The sequence below is a fragment of the Rana temporaria genome, chromosome 2 (assembly GCF_905171775.1).
Source record: "Rana temporaria chromosome 2, aRanTem1.1, whole genome shotgun sequence".
In the NCBI taxonomy this organism is placed as follows: Eukaryota; Metazoa; Chordata; class Amphibia; order Anura; family Ranidae; genus Rana; species Rana temporaria.
The window spans coordinates 261,128,133-261,146,553 of record NC_053490.1 but is presented as its reverse complement, the minus strand read 5'-3'; the positions used below and the strand labels follow the sequence as shown (position 1 = coordinate 261,146,553).

General features: G+C 42.0%; 1 protein-coding gene and 1 pseudogene across 1 annotated transcript in view; both read right to left on the bottom strand.

The window, feature by feature from the left end:
- The window catches only part of SRRM3 (serine/arginine repetitive matrix 3), a 511,539-nt gene that overhangs the window by 85,973 nt on the left and 407,145 nt on the right, over nucleotides 1-18,421 (bottom strand). The window contains exons 6-7 of the mRNA XM_040336859.1: nucleotides 15,902-15,982; nucleotides 1,779-1,847 (exon numbers count right to left, since the gene is read on the bottom strand). Coding sequence (XP_040192793.1) covers nucleotides 1,779-1,847; nucleotides 15,902-15,982 — 150 coding nt within the window. The remainder of the gene's footprint in view (nucleotides 1-1,778; nucleotides 1,848-15,901; nucleotides 15,983-18,421) is intronic.
- Nucleotides 9,312-9,472, bottom strand: LOC120929984 (annotated as a pseudogene).

Here is an 18,421-nt window from a genome sequence, read left to right as displayed (position 1 = left end):
TTGCTGAAAGGGTTTGGAGGGCAGGAGGCACCTTTTGGCGGAGGCACCCAGTTGGGGTGCCAGGCGGTCCATCACATTGGGGGTTATTTACTAAAGGCAAATCCACTTTGCACTACAAGTGCAAACTTCAAGTGCAAAGTGTACTTGGAATTGCACTGAAAGTGCACTTGGAAGTGCAGTCACTGTAAATCTGAGGAGTAGGTCTGTAATGAGGGGACGCTCTGCTGATTTTATCATCCAATCATGTGCAAGCTAAAATTCTGTTTTTTATTTTCCTTGCATGTCCCCCTCGGGTCTACAGCAACTGCACTTCCAAGTGCAATTTCAAGTGCACTTTGTACTTGTAGTTTGCATTTGTAGTGCAAAGTGGATTTTTCTTTAGTAAATAACCCGCCATTGTGTTCTGGTCCATTCATTATACACTTTAACATGGCAATGTTTGAACAGTGAAAGGGGTTGTAAAGGCAGAAGGTTTTTTATCTTAATGCATTCTATGCATTAAGATAAAAAGCCTTCTGTGTGCAGCAGCCGCCTCAGCACCTCCTGATACTTACCTGAGCTCTATCTCTATCCAGAGATGTCCATCAAATGCCTCAGCAGTTCAGGACTCTCCCTCCTGATTGGCTGAGACACAGCAGCGGCTTCATTGGCTCCCGATGCTGTCAATCAAAGTCAATTAGCCAATCTGGAGAGAGAGGGGTGGGGCCAAACTGGTGCTCCGTGTCTGAATGGACACACAGAGCTGCAGCTTGGCCCGGGTGCCCCCATATCAAACTGCTTGCTGTGGGGGCACCTGACAGGAGGGAGGGGCCAGGAGAGTTGAAGAGGGACCCAATAAGAGTAAGATTTTGACTGCTCTGTGCAAAACCATTGCACAGGGCAGGTAAGTTTAACATGTTTGTTATTTTTATAGAAGAAAAACGAGACTTTGCAATCATTTAAAGTGACTTTATGACTTTGAAGATGAACCCTACTATCCTGGCACCTATGAAACATTTGATTTGCACTCCTGTGACCTATTTTTAGCTGGCTAAAGCCTGCTGTCAGCTGACATCACAGAGCCACTCCAGGCTGTGAAAAGATCCTGACCATATGGTCAGGATCCACCCAGATGCCTAAACCAGTAAGCTGGCTCAAGCTTTTTGCCTGAGGCAGAACCTCCTGCCATCTCCACAGTCCAGTGCTCCAGTGAGCGCTGGAGGGACAGAGCAGAGAACCGGTGACTGAAAGTCACGGCTCTCTGCTCAGAGCGGAGGGGGAGAACTGCGAGAACAGCAGTGTTTGTTCACTCAGTTCTCACTGCAGAGCCGACGGGGGACAGATGCAGCATTGGATCGATGCATTCACTTAGGTGAGTATAGTTCAGACTTTTTTTTTAATCACGGGTTCATTTCAGATGAAAAAACATAGGAAGATTATGAAAAACTGTGACCCATCTTTAAAAATAGCTAAAAATAGTCATCTGTTTTTCACAGGAAAACCCAACAAGAAGTCGGGTATTATTTGTCGTTGAGTCATGATAGTGATTACTGTGACAGATTGTTACACAATTGGAGAATAAACTATTTGGTCCCAAACCTTAATATTGCACCAAGTCTATCTAGTGAAAATACTATCAAGTACTGTACATGCACTGAATCCTACAACATAGAAACAGTTTTATATATAAATGCATAGTTATGAGTGTCTTGTGACATTTTTTTTGTGCGAGCAGTAATATAGTAGGTACAGACCGATTTGGGAAACACTGATTGTCATGAATTCTAAAATAACATTACCTGTCTCTTTTGTGCTTTTTGCCACTTTTCTTCTTCTTTTCTTTTCGCACTGGGGATGAACTATCACAGCTGGAAATAAGAACAGATACTTAATTCTTACTTCTTTGTACTGAAAAAAATTACACTTCCCCAATCAGTAACGATGACATAAAAACATAATTATTAGAAAAAAACAACAACTTTAATGAACAATCTCACATTTGGGTTGGAGTGTTCTGCCACCTGAAGCCTGGGCTCTCAAGCTTCCTTTCTCTCTGCTTAACGTATCATCATTCATATTAAAACACCAAATTATTTTTGAATCTGACCAGTGAATGTGATGAACTAACTTCACCTAACTTAGTACTGTATTGATGCCTCGATATAGGCTAACTCGCAGGAGGCTTTTCTAATTGCCCCACCAGCAGCCACCACCCTTTAAAAGCTGTTTCCTCCCTATTTGCATGCTCCATGCTCTTTACTGACCACAGTGACTGTAAAGTGATACTTACCTTGGTTATACTGGCATCACAGTCCTACAATAAACATTCCACCTGGATGAAAGACTTATAGGGTTAGTTCACCTTTGCCATAAAAAAAAGGGATGTCTGTACATAATACAAACCAAGCAGTAGGCCATATTTACGTACCTCAAAAAACTTCTAAGAATTTGCTAAACAGCAACCTAGTATTATTTCTCACTTTAACCACCACAGGAATGGGCTCTCAAAAGCTCACAGCTACTGCATCAGGTTAGAGAAAGCTCATATGAGGCGGTTTAAATCAGAGAAAGAGCTCACTCTTAAGATAGTGTTGGTGAGCAGTAACACTAGGCCTCTCTTAACAATGTCCTTAGCAACACCCTAGACGTTTTCTAGTCAGAAGTCATGAGGTATGCAAATGGCCTACAATTATAGCAAGGGCATTATTCAACTTCAGTCAAAGTTGCACAGTTTGCTTTATGTACAGACATTATGGGGGTTATTTACTAAAGGCAAATCCACTTTGCACTACAAGTGCAGACAGATAGGTAGATTCACACACATTTGCCTAACTTTAGTGCGGCCTAGCCTAGCCTGTTTAGGCTACACCGCCGTAAATTAGTTAGGCTAGTAGTGATTCACAATCTACTTACCTGCTAATCTACGGCGGTGTAGCCTAAAACGAGCCGGCGTAAGGGGGCCTAATTCAAATTGCTTGGAGGGGGGCGTTTTGTATGGAAATGAGGCTTGACCTCACGTTTTTTTATGTTTTTTGACACTGCGCATGCGCCGGGGGACTACATTTCCCAGTGCGCATTGCGGCTAAGTACGCCGTACGGGCCTATTGATTTCGACGTGGACGTAAATGACGTAACTCCCGATTCGCGGACGACTTACACAAACGACGCAAAAATTTCGAACCTCGCGGTGGGAACGGCGGCCATACTTTAACATTGTTATTCCACCTCATAGGTGGAATAACTGTAGGCCGCCTAAGGCCTTACGGAAACAACGTAATTCGACGGTGTAGGCCTGGCGTACGTTCGTGAATCGGCGTATCCCCTCATTTACATAATATACGCCGGCCGCAATGGAAGCGCCATCTAGCGGCCATCAGAAACATTGCAAGCTAAGATAGAACGGCGCAAGCCGGCCTATCTTAGCTTTGTTTAAGTGTATCTCTGGTTGAGAATGCACTTAAACAAACGCCGGCGTAGATTCAGAGTTAGGTCGGCTTATCTACTGATAAGCCGGCCTAACTCTTTGTGAATCTACCTATACATGTGCAAAGTGCACTTGAAAGTGCACTGGGAAGTGCAGTTGCTGTAAATCCGAGGGGGACATGCATATAAAAAACAGCATTTTAGCTTGCACATGATTGAATAATAAAATCAACAGAGCTTCCCCTCATTTCAGATCTACCCCTCAGATTTACAACGACTGCACTTCCAAGTGCACTTTCAGTGCAATTTTAGGTGCACTTTGCACTTGTAGTTTGCACTTGTAGTGCAAAGTGGATTTGCCTTTCGTAAATAACCCCCTATGCCTTTAAGCCTTAAGCACTAAGGGCCAGATTCACAAAAGGGATACGACGGCGTATCTGCTGATACGCCGTTGTATCCCTGTTTCTATCTATGCGACTGATTCATAGAATCAGTTACGCTTAGATAGGCAGAAGATCCGACAGGTGCAATGGACTTACACTGTCGGATCTTAGGATGCAGTACCGTGGCCGCCGCTGGGGGGAGTTCGCGTCGTAAACCAGCGTCGGGTATGCAAATTAGCAGTTACGGCGATCCACAAAACTTTTTCCCGTCGTTACGTCGCCGCAAGTGTTAGTTTGCCGTCGCAAAGATAGGGCACCTTTTACAAAGTGTAAAATTAGTACACCATGTAAAAGTATACCCGTCTTTCCCGCGTCGCTTTTGAATTTTTTTTGAATTTTTTTTTTCCCCGGCGCAAGTCTTTTTTTCACGTCGCGATTCACAAAACGTTGGCGCGTCGTAATTTCGCGCAAGTCACGTCGGGAAATTTGTGTCGGGAGCATGCGCAGTACGTCCGGCGCGGGAGCGCGCCTAATTTAAATGGTACCTGCCCCATTTGAATTGGCCCGCCGTACGCCGGACGGATTTAGGATACACCACCGCAAATTTCCGGGTAAGTGCTTTGTGGATCGGGCACTTAGCCCGAAAATTTGCGGCGGTGTAACCTAAATCGGTTACGTTACGCTGTGCCCGGGCTACGTGAATCTGGCCCATAGAGTGTGCTTCTTGTATGCATTCAAGGCAATTTTTTTCATTTTGACTAGCATGTACCCTTAATGTCATATGCATACAGCTTAGTCTAACCACATGGACATTAACTGCCATTATAATCTTAAAAGAGAGGGAACTGTGTTTATTGCATGAGTTGCTAATGCATTTTTTATTATAGTGTATTGAAAAATGTGCCTGTCAGTTTATTTATGCAAGTATGTCAGAAAAATATTATGTTAAAATATTTTAGTGTGTCCTACTTATAGCAAAGGCTTATTATTCATATTCTCTGAGCACCCATAAAATCCTAGGCTCGGTGCGGAAGTAAAATGCAGAGCACTTTGATCATCATAAGCATACAAACCCATTTACATTTTTTTCCCATGCCTGTGTAATGGTGGATTGATATGTCTGTGCTATACTAAAGATACTACCAATCAGGTCTTCATATAACAAAACTAAAACCCAAGTAGACCAGAAAACAAATGAAAAAACAAGCTGCAACTTACTATAGTACAGTGTAGGTTCATGTAGAGGTATTTACACCATTCAGTAAGCACATTCAATTTTTTTTACAACACACCATTACAAATGATTTTCTACAGCTTTGCTAGGCTAGACACCCCATCCACTTCCAATAGGTAAACTTCAAAAGCAACTGTATGCAAAATGATCATTAAAGATTATTGGCATGAATGCGGAGGGAAACCCTGTGTAAATTATTTTACATCTAGATCCATGCAACTTCTGACACCACTAGCTTGGTCTCAGGACTAGAGCTTAAATAACTTTACAGATATGGAGAAGGTCTGCAATCAGGGGGATAAATGGCTAATAGCTGTGACTGGTAGTACCAAATGCTTGTAGTCTGCAGTGAGCTTTGCCTTATTACTACTACACAAAACAAGTGTAGATAAAAGGCCCAAATGCCAACAAATAATCTCATATAGTATAAACCTTTCTATGATTTACAGAGCTGTTTGTGAGTTAAATTACTCATCAGCTGATCTCCATCTTATGATTAGGTGTTGGGGTTCTGGATTTTTTTTCTACCCTGTCTGGCTGCTCATGGTAGATGTTTAGTCATGATGGCTTCAACAAATAAAGGATTAAAAGTCAGATCCTTGGCAGAGCTAGCTTTGAGAGAAGAATGTTTTAAAGTAATTTCAACTGCTGAAGATGTAGAAAAAAATGCTATAGGCAGGTGCTAAACTATGAAGTTCCCTAAAAGCAAATTAAACCAAGCACATCATTTCCAAGGAATTAAAATGACATATTCATGCTTTTCTGTCTTTTTGCTACATTCAGGTGCCATAAAAGTCTTCCATAAGCATGATGGATGTTGCAAATTAATGCCTTTCTCCATTACAACCTAAAGTCAGAAATGGTTCCAGCTACTTGTGGTATGTGAGTAAGACTAAAAACCACATTTGAATCCTGATAACAGAAAAAAGATCTTGGTAAGACAAGATGCATTTTCTATATAACACATTAATTATATCAATTATGTAAAGATAACTCTAGTCAAAAAACAATAACAAGTCCCTTGAAGTAGATATATTGGCCAGTGCCTACCATTTTTACGTGAATCCATTCTTTTATGCTATACAGCTGCTTAAGCGTTAAAACTGAACGGACATTTCTGAGCCTGAAACATGCCAATACTCCTAATGTCAATACACCAGAATGCCAATATTCCTAACATGTCTTAAGACCACTTTAACACATTGTAAGTTATTACGTAATAATTCTGAATTTTGGCCAAAGCCGCAAAAAGGGCCTCTAAACCTGACACCTGGCACCCCCAGGGTGCAAGACACCATATTATGTCTAGCAAGAAGCTGGAACCAGCCCAAGGGCGGATCCAGAGTCTAGTCTCGGGAGGGGCACTGCCAGAAAATAAGGTGTTGCTTACAGAACTCAATTAGGTGTCCGATGTGTCCGCTGCAATGTTGCAGTACCGCTAAAAAATCAATGATCGCCGCCATTACTAGTAAAAAATATTTAAATATAAATGCCATAAATCTATCCCATAGTTTGTAGACGATTGTCAGGGACTGCAGACATGGTACAAGAGATGGTCAGAGACTGCAGACATGGTACAAGAGATGGTCAGAGAATGCAGACATGGTACAAGAGATGGTCATAGACTGCAGACGTGGTACAAGAGATGGTCAGAGACTGCAGACGTGGTACAGGAGATGGTCAGAGACTGCAGACGTGGTACAAGGGATGGTCAGAGACTGCAGACGTGGTACAAGAGATGGTCAGAGACTGCAGGCATGGTACAAGGGATGGTCAGAGACTGCAGACATGGTATAAGAGATGGTCAGAGACTGCAGACGTGGTACAAGGGATGGTCAGAGACTGCAGACGTGGTATAAGAGATGGTCGGAGACTGCAGGCATGGTACAAGGGATGGTCAGAGACTGCAGGCATGGTACAAGAGATGGTCAGAGACTGCAGACATAGTACATGAGATGGTCAGAGACTGCAGACGTGGTACAAGGGATGGTCAGAGACTGCAGACGTGGTACAAGGGATGGTCAAAGACTGCAGACGTGGTACAAGAAATGGTCAGAGACTGCAGACGTGGTACAGGAGATAGTCAGAGACTGCAGACGTGGTACAGGAGATGGTCAGAGACTGCAGACGTGGTACAAGGCATGGTCAGAGACTGCAGATGTGGTACAAGAGATGGTCAGAGACTGCAGATGTGGTACAGGAGATGGTCAGAGACTGCAGACGTGGTACAGGAGATGGTCAGAGACTGCAGACGTGGTACAGGAGATGGTCAGAGACTGCAGACGTGGTACAAGGGATGGTCAGAGACTGCAGACGTGGTACAAGAAATGGTCAGAGACTGCAGACGTGGTACAAGAAATGGTCAGAGACTGCAGACGTGGTACAAGGGATGGTCAGAGACTGCAGGCATGGTACAAGGGATGGTCAGAGACTGCAGAAGTGGTATAAGAGATGGTCAGAGACTGCAGACGTGGTACAGGAGATGGTCAGAGACTGCAGACGTGGTACAAGGGATGGTCAGAGACTGCAGACGTGGTACAAGGGATGGTCAGAGACTGCAGACGTGGTACAAGGGATGGTCAGAGACTGCAGACGTGGTATAAGAGATGGTCAGAGACTGCAGGCATGGTACAAGGGATGGTCAGAGACTGCAGATGTGGTATAAGAGATGGTCAGAGACTGCAGGCATGGTACAAGGGATGGTCAGAGACTGAACACATGGTACAAGAGATCAATGCAGCCTCATCAGTGCCCACCATTGCAGCCTCACTGTGCATATGAACGCAGCCCCACCTTTGTGTATAAATTCAGTCCCACTTTTGTATATTAATGCAGTCCCACTTTTGTATATCAATGCAGACCCACTTTTGTATATCAATGCAGACCCACTTTTGTATATCAATGCAGACCCACTTTTGTATATCAATGCAGACCCACTTGTATATATCAATGCAGCCCCACTTTTGTATATAAATGCAGTCCCACTTGTGTCTATGAATGCAGTCCCACTTTTGTCTATGAATGCAGCCCCACTTTTGTCTATGAATGCAGCCCCACTTTTGTCTATGAATGCAGCCCCACTTGTGTCTATGAATGCAGTCCCACTTTTGTATATGAATGCAGTCCCACTTTTGTATATGAATGCAGTCCCACTTTTGTATATACATGCAGTCTCACTTTTGTATATGAATGCAGCCCCACTTTTGTCTATTAATGCAGCCACACTGTGCATGGCACTCACCATGGCATTGCCTCGATCACACACAGCAGGTATCTCCTCTCCCGACGTGTGTCATGGAACAAACAGGAGCTGTAGGTCTGTGTTCGGCTCTAGCAAAGTCCCACCCTAGACGGGCTTGTGTGATAGACAAAACACTGATTCAATCAGTGTTCCATCTCCATCTACTATCACACGAGCAGGTCTAGCACAGGCAGCACAGCCGAACACAGATCCAGCTCTCACACACAGCCAGAGATGCCCGATGTCATACACGCAGGAGAGAGGGGAGTGCTGCAGTCAGCTACAGCTCAAAGCAGCCTCAGGACAGGCAGCCTACCAGCCCTGGTGATGAGAGAGGGAGAGAGAGTTAGAGACTCGGCAGCGGGAGCTGCAGGCACCGCAAAGCAGTTTAAAAGCCAATGTGACATGATTGCCTCGGGGGGAGCAATTGCCATGTTGCCCCCCCCCCTGGATCCGCCGTTGCCACAAAGCAGTTTAAAAAAAAATAGTAAAAAAAAAAAAAAAACATTTTTTTTTTTTTTTTTTTAAAGCCAATGTGACATGATTGCCTCGGGGGGGGGGGGGCAATTGCCCTGTTGCCCCCCCCCTGGATCCGCCGTTGAACCAGCCGGAGCCTGTCCACCAAGTACCTGGTGAGGAGCTCTCCCAAAGAGAGACCCCTCCGATTGGGTAGAGGTAAAAGACCCAAAGGATACTAAACCTATACCTGACATCACAAACGGCCCCAATAACCTGCACCTTCATCGCGGTGTATAAATAAAGTATAAAAATAACAAACACATGCGCAGTGCGAAGTGCTTGTAAAAGATAGCAAATAAAAAAAAAATTCCATGTGGAATACCAACTGCAGGTCTTCCAGACAATATAACAATTGCTCTAGCTGGCCAAAGGGCCTGTGAAGAAGGCACTGTGCAAGCAAGCATCAAGTGACATGACCAAGTGCCAATGAAAATTTTTCTGGCATCACTGGGTTGCCACTCCCAGGCGGCACATCACCAGGAATTTCTTGAACCTCCCAGCTCTTGACAAGACAAATGCCCAGAAAGGCATTATAACCAGAAACAAGCCTGGTGCACCAGGCCACATTTAACATGGGAGGAAAAGGATCCCTCCCACCATAATGCAACAGAAAAATACTAACTGAACCCCCCCCCCCTCAAGAACAAGAACAGATACTACACTTGATCTTAGCAAAAAGGCTGAGATGGGGATACTTCTCCGATACCTGGAGAAAGGGGGGAAGTTGTCCACTTTCATCAATCACTTGGACATGATTCTTCACCAGGCCATCCTTAAAAGATGAGACCACATGCAACAGTCAGGCCTTGTGGACTTAAGTTATCACAGGGGTACAATATTTAGTCACCAAAATGTTGAAACTTCAAACTAGAGACCAAAACAATGCACTAACCTATTTAAAGCTGATCAAAATAAATTAAGATGAAGAGGCCCTGTTAGCCACAAAGTCTCAAAAAACATCAATCCCACAGGTTCTGAGCAATGTCACAATTGTGCCTCCATCAGCACAGACTTTTTTTGGATGTCTTATAAAATAAAAAAAAGTGAAATGCCTCCTGTCCGCGAGGCCCTAATGCACGTGACAACACAGAGGGCCAGTTACAATCCATCTTTCAGCAACCCTTCACCGAAATTCATAAGTCAGTAGTACAAACGGTAGGGACCCAAGCAGGGATGCAACAGTTGATCACCAACCATACAGTAGGCAATGACATCCTAACTTAGAAGACCTGCATCTGACATGGGAGCAAGCTTGAAAGATAGACGATTCTCAGATGAGTCTCATGCCGCGTACACACGGTCGTTTTTCGGCATTAAAAAAAATGACATTTTTCAGCATGTCCAAAAAACAATGTTTTTCCAACTTCATCATTAAAAACGATGTTGCCCACACACCATCGTTTTTGAAAAAATGATGAACAAAGCGCGGTGACGTACAACACGTACGACGGCACTCTGAAGGGGAAGTTCTATTCGCCTTTGGGCTGCTTTTAGCCGATTCCTTGTTAGTAAAAGACGATTCGCGCTTTTTTGTCTGTTACAGCGTGATGAATGTGCTTACTCCATTATGAATGGTAGTTTTACCAGAACGAGTGCTCCCGTCTCATAACTCGCTTCTGGGCATGCGCGGGTTTAAAAGGTCATTTTAGACCACACACGATCATTTTTTACAACCCGAAAAACGACATTTTAAAAAACGACATTAAAAAATGCAGCATGTTCGATTTTTTTTTTTTCCGTTTTTCAGAAGCTGAAAAACTATGTGAAGCCCACACACAATGATTTTAAATGACGTTTTTAAAAATGTAATTTTTTTTAATGCCGAAAAACGACCGTGTGCACGCGGCATTACAACTGTGGGTACACTGGGCACTATTGAGCTCAATGTCCAAAATTCAGGCATTTTTGGAATGTAACAGAGGAAGTTTGTCAGCCATTCCAGGATATATAACCTGCGAAGCCATCTGGAAACATTCATAGAGCGTGTTAGACCTTTAAGCTGAAAAGCTAAGGCCCCGTAAACACGTCCGAGGAACTCGACGTGCCAAACACATCGAGTTCCTCGTCGAGTTCAGTGTGGAAGCCGCCGAGGAGCTCGGCGGGCCGACTTTCCTCATTGAACAACGAGGAAATAGAGAACATGTTCTCTTTTCGGCCCGACGAGTTCCTCGTCGGCTTCCTCGCTGAAAAGTGTACACACCACCGGGTTTCTCGGCAGAATCCAGCTCTGATCGAGTTTCTGGCTGAATTCTGCCGAGAAACTCGGTCGTGTGTACGGGGCCATAGGGTCCATTCCTTCTAGAGAGTAAGGAGCACAAGTGCCACTTTTCATAGTTCGATTTTTTAGTGAGAGAGGCCTGTCCGGGTACACTAAACCCACCCCGGCAGGAGTGGCACAGAGAAGTGTTACGCTTGGGAGCAGGACTGTTTCCCTATCATCGCGCCTGAATCTGCTATTCTCCCTTCTTCTTCAACTTTACTTTCCTCACCACAATTTTACTGTTTTTACCCGGCTGGGTAATAAAGAGCACAGGAAAGAGCACCTGTCGTGGAAATTCCTTTACTTCTATTCTATGCAATACGCATCACTCACCCCTAGGAATTCGGAGGAGCCATGAGGTAATGTCCCGCCCAAACATCCAACAGCTCCTCCGGGGGTAATGCTACAGTTATATATCTTTTTTATACTGTATGCACTGTTGTATAATATATAAAGGATTGTTTAGGTGTTTAGCACTTTGAGCAGCAGCAACAGAATTTGACCACAATTTCTTAGTGCGAGTTTCTTATGATTTCAATAGATTTTATTGTCTTACACCAAGAATATTATATTGACCTCAGCTGTTTTTACACTTATTTTCTCGGTCACGATGGTTAATATACCTAAAGTATAGCCTTAATAAATAAGCCTGTTGAAAATATCCCATGACATACCCAGACCCTGATTGATGTCATGTTCCTGGCAGCTAAAATCGCTATAGCCACAGCATGACAAAATTCCTGTCATAGCTATGGCCCTGATGAAACGAAAACTTACGTGGATCATGCTGAACGAAAAGGTAGTGAGCATCTTACAAGATAAGCAGCCAACCTTTGAAAAAGTTTGGTCTTCTTGGCTAAACTATTTGCAGGTCACAGGAGACTGATGCTGATAATGACTGGAGGATCCCCAGACGGACTTACTTCTTTCTTTCTTTCTTTCTTTCTTTCTTTCTTTCTTTCTTTCTTTCTTTCTTTCTTTCCCATTTCTATTGTTCCTCTGATCCTAACTGATCTAGGAATCAGGTTCTATCTGCTTTTCACCCTCCCTCCATCGCCATCATTTATCTCCTCCTTTCCTGCTCGAACAAATTGTATTGCTATAATTAAGGGTTTAGAGCCCCCATCAGTGGAGATGGGGGGAAGATATTTGGAGAAAAATGGTCACTGGACTAGAGCCCTCTATATAGTTTTTTAGGGCCTACTCACGGTGACTATGTTTCAGCAAGATCTCAATCTCAGCATCTTCCTACCCTCATAGATCTTCATATTGATATACAAGGCAATAATCCCGATTGGCACCTCTCAGGGATAAAATGTCTCTGTAATGCATGTTCATAATCCAAAGATTACTTTTCTTGTCTACTTCTGTTCTTGTCTAATAAATGTTCCACAGAGGCCTTACTAAAGACCTAACTGGTTCACCAAGCTCTTCCCCTAACGATCCCATACTCTCCTTTTTGTACCAGTTCTTGATGTATGATTCAGAGCATGCAAGGATTGTTTGCTGCTCTGCACAGTGTTCAATCAATCTGCATTTTCTTAAAAATACCAGTAAAAACGATTGAAACAGAAAATATATAGTGTATGCATGTAGAGAATGGAGAGTCTTTATATACAGTGCATCCAGAAAGTATTCACAGCGCTTCACTTTTTCCACGTTTTGGGGTTGATTTACTAAAGGCAAATCCACTCTAAACTACAAGTGCACTTGAAAGTACACTGAAAGTGCATTTGGAAATTCAGTCGCTGTAGATCTGAGAGGAAGATCTGAAATGAGGGGGAAGCTCTGCTGGTTTTATCATCCAATCATGTGCAAGCTAAAATGCTGTTTTTTATTTTCCTTGCATGTCCCCCTCAGATCTACAGTACTTGTAGTGCGAATCGGATTTGCCTTTAGTAAATAACCTCCTTTGTTATGTTACAGCCTTATTCCAAAATGGATTAAATTCATTATTTTCCTCAAAACTCGTGACACTGTGAAAGAAGTTTATTTGAAATCTTTGCAAATTTATTAAAAATAAAAAATGAAAAAAAATCACATGTACATACAGTAAGTATTCACAGCCTTTGCTCAATACTTTGTTAAAGCACCTTTGGCACCAATTACAGCCTCAAGTCTTTTTGAGTATGGTGCTACAAGCTTGGTACACCTATTTTTGGGCAGTTTCTGCCATTCTTCTTTGCAGGACCTCTAAAGCTCCATCAGGTTGGATGGGGAGTGTCGATGCACAGCCATTTTCAGATCTCTCCAGAGATGTTCAATCGGGTTCAAGTCTGGGCTCTGGGTGGGCCACTCAAGTACATTTACAGAGTTGTCCCGACATAACAAAAATGTTGAAAAAGTGAAGTGCTGTGAATACTTTCCGGATGCACTGAAGTAGTACACACTGAACATTTGTATGTCATTCTGTTCACAGAATTCATAGGAATAACACTGCTCTGCCAATCGAATTTCCTCATAATGAAAAAAACGTATGCTCTGTATGGTACATACATTATTATTATATTTAGTCTGACTGCTTTGCTCATTACTTATGCTTACAGCCAGTGGCGGCCGCTCATAAGGGGCACAGCCCTCTAATCCATGCCCACGGACCCTAATCTCCATACAGGGTGCCAGACACATGGATTTCAATGTTTTCTTTTCTTTTTTTTTTAACATGATTAGAGCTTGATGCTCTAATTGGCTTTAAAAAGGGTGGGCCAGTGAGGGGTGGAAGTAAGGGGGCCAGGTTTGTTTACCACCCCCCCAAAAAAATGGAGCACCGGCCGCCACTTCATACAGCTGACCTATAAATGTTACAGCGAGAGAAGTAAGCAGAAGTATTAAAATTATTGCTAACCTCTATCCTCTTACCAATAGCGATTTGTTTTAAACATTTAATTTATAAGCATCCTTTTTACTCCCAGCAAGCTCTAGCAACTGTTATAGTTCATACCTTGCATTAGAGTATCCTAAGGCATACCCTTTTATAGAAACCTAGATATAACAATCCACTAATCCAATGAAAAAAATACCTGCCAGCAATGATGAAGACTATTATCTGCGGTAATATTCCAATAACTAGTTTAAATTGATAAGTTCAAATATCCACAAGCTGTCCAAAAACTGCCAAACCATAATAACTACGGCAGATGCTCTTATGAATAACTATACTTCTGCATTTAATTACTCCAAGAAAATAGTTTTGACACTGTTTAATGTCTATGACAAATATTTCAGCTTTAAAGTACAACTTCAGCTTTGTTCAAAAAAATCATAGTCTAAGGCTGGTGAGTGATATCATCAATAATCATGTTCCATTTTACCTTTAGATGTTGTATTTTATCTGTCAAATTAAAGAGATAAACATATTCAGCCCTAAACAAGCATAACCAAGCAATATTGGATACAAAGACAATCTACAAGATAATTATTTTCCAGTGCTGTCTTGCAACGTCAAACTTGCCTGGAAGTACTTTATTCCTATTCATGTTTCCATGGGAGCTAATGGATATAAATTTCCACAAAGGCAAAGATAGCATTAAAACACTTTTCTAATAAACTTGGTAGGGGTTTGAATTTCTACTAGGCTGTTACAGCTGTCGTGGTCACCACTGGGAGACTTGGCCTCACTTTCTGTCCCAGTGACAAGTGTCTCCTTGACTGAAAGTAAAGGGAAATGATCCCAATGGAGGAACAGCAATAACAACGTGACAGAGGTTCTAACCCTTTCCCACTCTATCCATCATCAGAAATACATTTGGGATATAGTTGAGCTTCAATGCTGTTTCCACACAGCCATTTTCTGCAGGCTTTGGTGACATAGCATAAATGATCACACACCACTAATACAACAGACACCTTGCAAAGCTTCTTACAATTAGAAGTGTATTAAACCCAAATGCAAACATTTATTAAATTGCAGCTTACTAATTAATTCTTAGATGTGATGGTTGCATTAGTTTCCTTTTTAAGCTTTCTTTCTACTATTTTCATCTGGTGATCCAGCCAGTAAGCTTGTTGTTTTTCAAAAGAACAAACTCTCTTCCAGATGTAATGTATCAGTTTACAGGGATGAGACAAACCATTTAACAATGACAGGGGTGCTTACTTCTTTTATTTATTTATGTAAAACCTTTATCCCAAAAGAAAAAAAAAATGTTTGTTGTATAAAGTGTGAGCTGGAGTTTGGCTTCAATTTGTTTGTGTATTTAAATTTGCTAGTACAATAAACCCTATTCTGCCTCTGGACTGACAATGCTGCTGTCTGCTGTGCCCACTGTGCACCTTCATTCAGAGTTGTGACTCCCTAATACAGGAGGTGTGTTACTGGCAAACGAAAAAAGCAAACTAATGTATAATAATACATCTAATGACTGGTACGCAGCAATAAAATACATTTTTGGTTTTGGGGTTAATACTGTTTAAAACAGCAAAGAACCAAATTTATATTATCCAATTCAAATTCATAACTGATGACTTATTTATATCAATAGCATGCTTACTTAATATAAAAGAAAAAAAATCACATATGTTACACTCACCTTGCTTGCTTATTGGAGATAAACGAAAAAAAAAAAAAAAGTAGAAAGCTTTAGCATATCCCTTATATATCATGGCAAGATTTATGTGCAAGGCTGTTTATTGACTGACATTCCTAGTCACTTTTTATTCATGTCTAGAGATAGCATCCTTCCACTCTTCTAAAAAACTAATTAGAAAAAAAATCTGGCTACTGCATTGCAGTGAGGCAGTAATAGCTTCTAAATGTTGCCAATTTATCATTAGCTTCTCCTGGTGGCTCTGGTCCAGCAGGTTAGCCTGATTAAGTGCAGACATACAGCGAACACTGAGAGATGGATGAGAAATCTACTCACCGACTCCTTTTATGTCCAGATTTCTTCTTCTTTCTTTTCTTTGGGGGAGGTGATATCGAGCTGCTCAGTTTTCTGTGGGCCCTGAGAAACATAATGCAAACATAAGTACTCTTTACATTACAGTGACTTTAGGATAAAATAAATATATACAAGGGGCGTTAATGTCAAACCTGGACTTCTTAGTTTATAAAATAAAATAACAAATTTCAAATAATTGGAAACTGCATTTATTTTTCAACATACTCCCCTGCCACATTTATACACTTATCCCAGAGTTTTACTAATACCTGGAAAGTTTGGGATAGAAAGGTTAGTCAGTACACCTAAACCATCCAAGGAAAAGACAGCCTGCTTCACTTGGCCGTAGAAAGATTTGTCTCTTGTGCAGTTTCATTACAGGTTATGTGTAGATTAGCCAGGATCATGTGTACCATGCGCTAAATGTTCACAGGGCTGGGAGCTACCATGGTCAGGATCATTACTTATTGACGTACCGCCATCTTTGAAACATTTACACCATTCAAATGTCTTACGTCTCATAACTGTACTGTGCTTAAAGTGTTCTGTAGATATCTGCGGCTTTTAAGCCTTCATTCACAAGAAACTTTATCACCACTTGCTGTTCAAAGCACACACTAACACTATTGTCTGCCATCTTTACAATCTCTGGACTGGCCAGCGACATGTGCGCTGCCTATCAGTAATAAGACACACACGCCACTTACCACTGCACGTAGAACCGCCACGCTAGCATCCCTTTTTATCCATGTAAAATTAAATGTCCTGGTTTGACTTAAACTCCACTCGTAAATCAGTTGATATTGTTGATCTGCCTATAAAAATGCTAGCTGCCTAGCTGTCAGGGCTGGATTTCTGCATAGCTAACATAGACAGTGGCTTAGAGTGGCAGGGCTGTCAGTGGTGGCACACAGCCACCCACATATCATGTTGTTGACTGTCAGTATCAAAACTCTGTTTAAAAGAAAAGGTTTTAGCCTGCGGCCCCAACTGCAAATATGTTAAGTCCTAATTTTTACTGCCCCTGAATAGTTTAAATTTGTGTTATGGAATAGTGTATTGTGCTTCTAAAGTTCACTCTACCAGAGTCTAAAAACTAGAAATGAACTGCTAGTAAAGACGTAAATCAGTTTTCACACTCCTCTAGTTGTTGTCTTTAGGTCTACTGACAAAGAGTGAACAAACTTGTTTAATATCTCTGCCCAGAAGTTTGATGTTTTAAGGTGGCTATGACAAATGATCTTGTTAGGGTAATGGCCAAGCCAGATGACTGTGGTAGAATAGAGGCACCACAAGATAGTTGGACTAATAAGCCAAAAAGTATAAATCCAGCCCTGTTAGCCACAATGCTGACCCAATGCCTTCAATACTTTCAGAGACTAAGGTCAAGCATACAGATCAGGAGTTCTGACTTGTTACTTTCTTGATCTGGGTCATTAATTCTGAAAGTTTTGAAGGCACAGAATCGTAATTTCTAGCAAGAAAAACAATTTAATAAGTCATAGAACAATGTGAAAAACACAGCAAGCCCTAATAGTCGATAAGAAACCATACTTAATTTATAAAACTACCCATTACACTGTAACTTTTAAGTGTTATGCCCTGTACACACGGTTGGAATTTCTGATGGAAAATATCCGATGGGAGCTTTTCATCGGATTTTCCAGCCGTGTGTAGGCCTAGACACAGTTCCTAGCCTAGACCAGTGGTTCTTAACTCCTGTCCTCAGGACCCACCAACAGGTCAGAATTTAAGTATTACCTTGGGGAGACACAGACTAGAATACTGAGGGAAAACAGCTAATTGTGCTCAATTTGGACATTTTCACTTAGGGGTGTACTCACTTTGGTTTCCAGCGGTTTAGACATTAATAGCTGTGTATTGGGTTATTTTGAGGGGACAGCAAATGTACACTGTTATACAAGCTGTAATCTCACTACATTGTAGCAAAGTGTAATTTCTTCAGTGTTGTCTCATGAAAAGATATAATACTTTTGTGAGATACTGTGTATATATATATATATATATATATATATATATATATATATATATATTACAGAACAGGTACTACTTTTATTAATTCATACTGTTTTCTTGCAGCTCAGTGGATCATGCAGAACCTGTGCTTCTCATAGACAAGATCAAACTGATCAGTGCGAGCCAGGGACCAGGTTGCTCAGCTGATGGTGAATGTTCTTATATAATAAAAAAAGCACAGCACAACTATTTCCTCTATTCTTTCTGCCATGTGTGCATCGTTAGTGATATTGCTGGACCTCCGCTTTATCCTTAACTTCTGGGGAGGGCTGAAGGTTTGTAGAAATCACCTAAGAGCCGATTCACACTCCCGCGGCACGACTTCGGGGGCGACTCTGCAAGTCGTCTTGAGGACGACTTCAGAGGCGACCAGCAAAACGACTTCTGTATAGAAGTCCATGCAGGTCACCCCGAGCCGCCCCCGAAGTCGTGCAGGAACCTTTTTCTAAGTCAGAGCGACTTGCG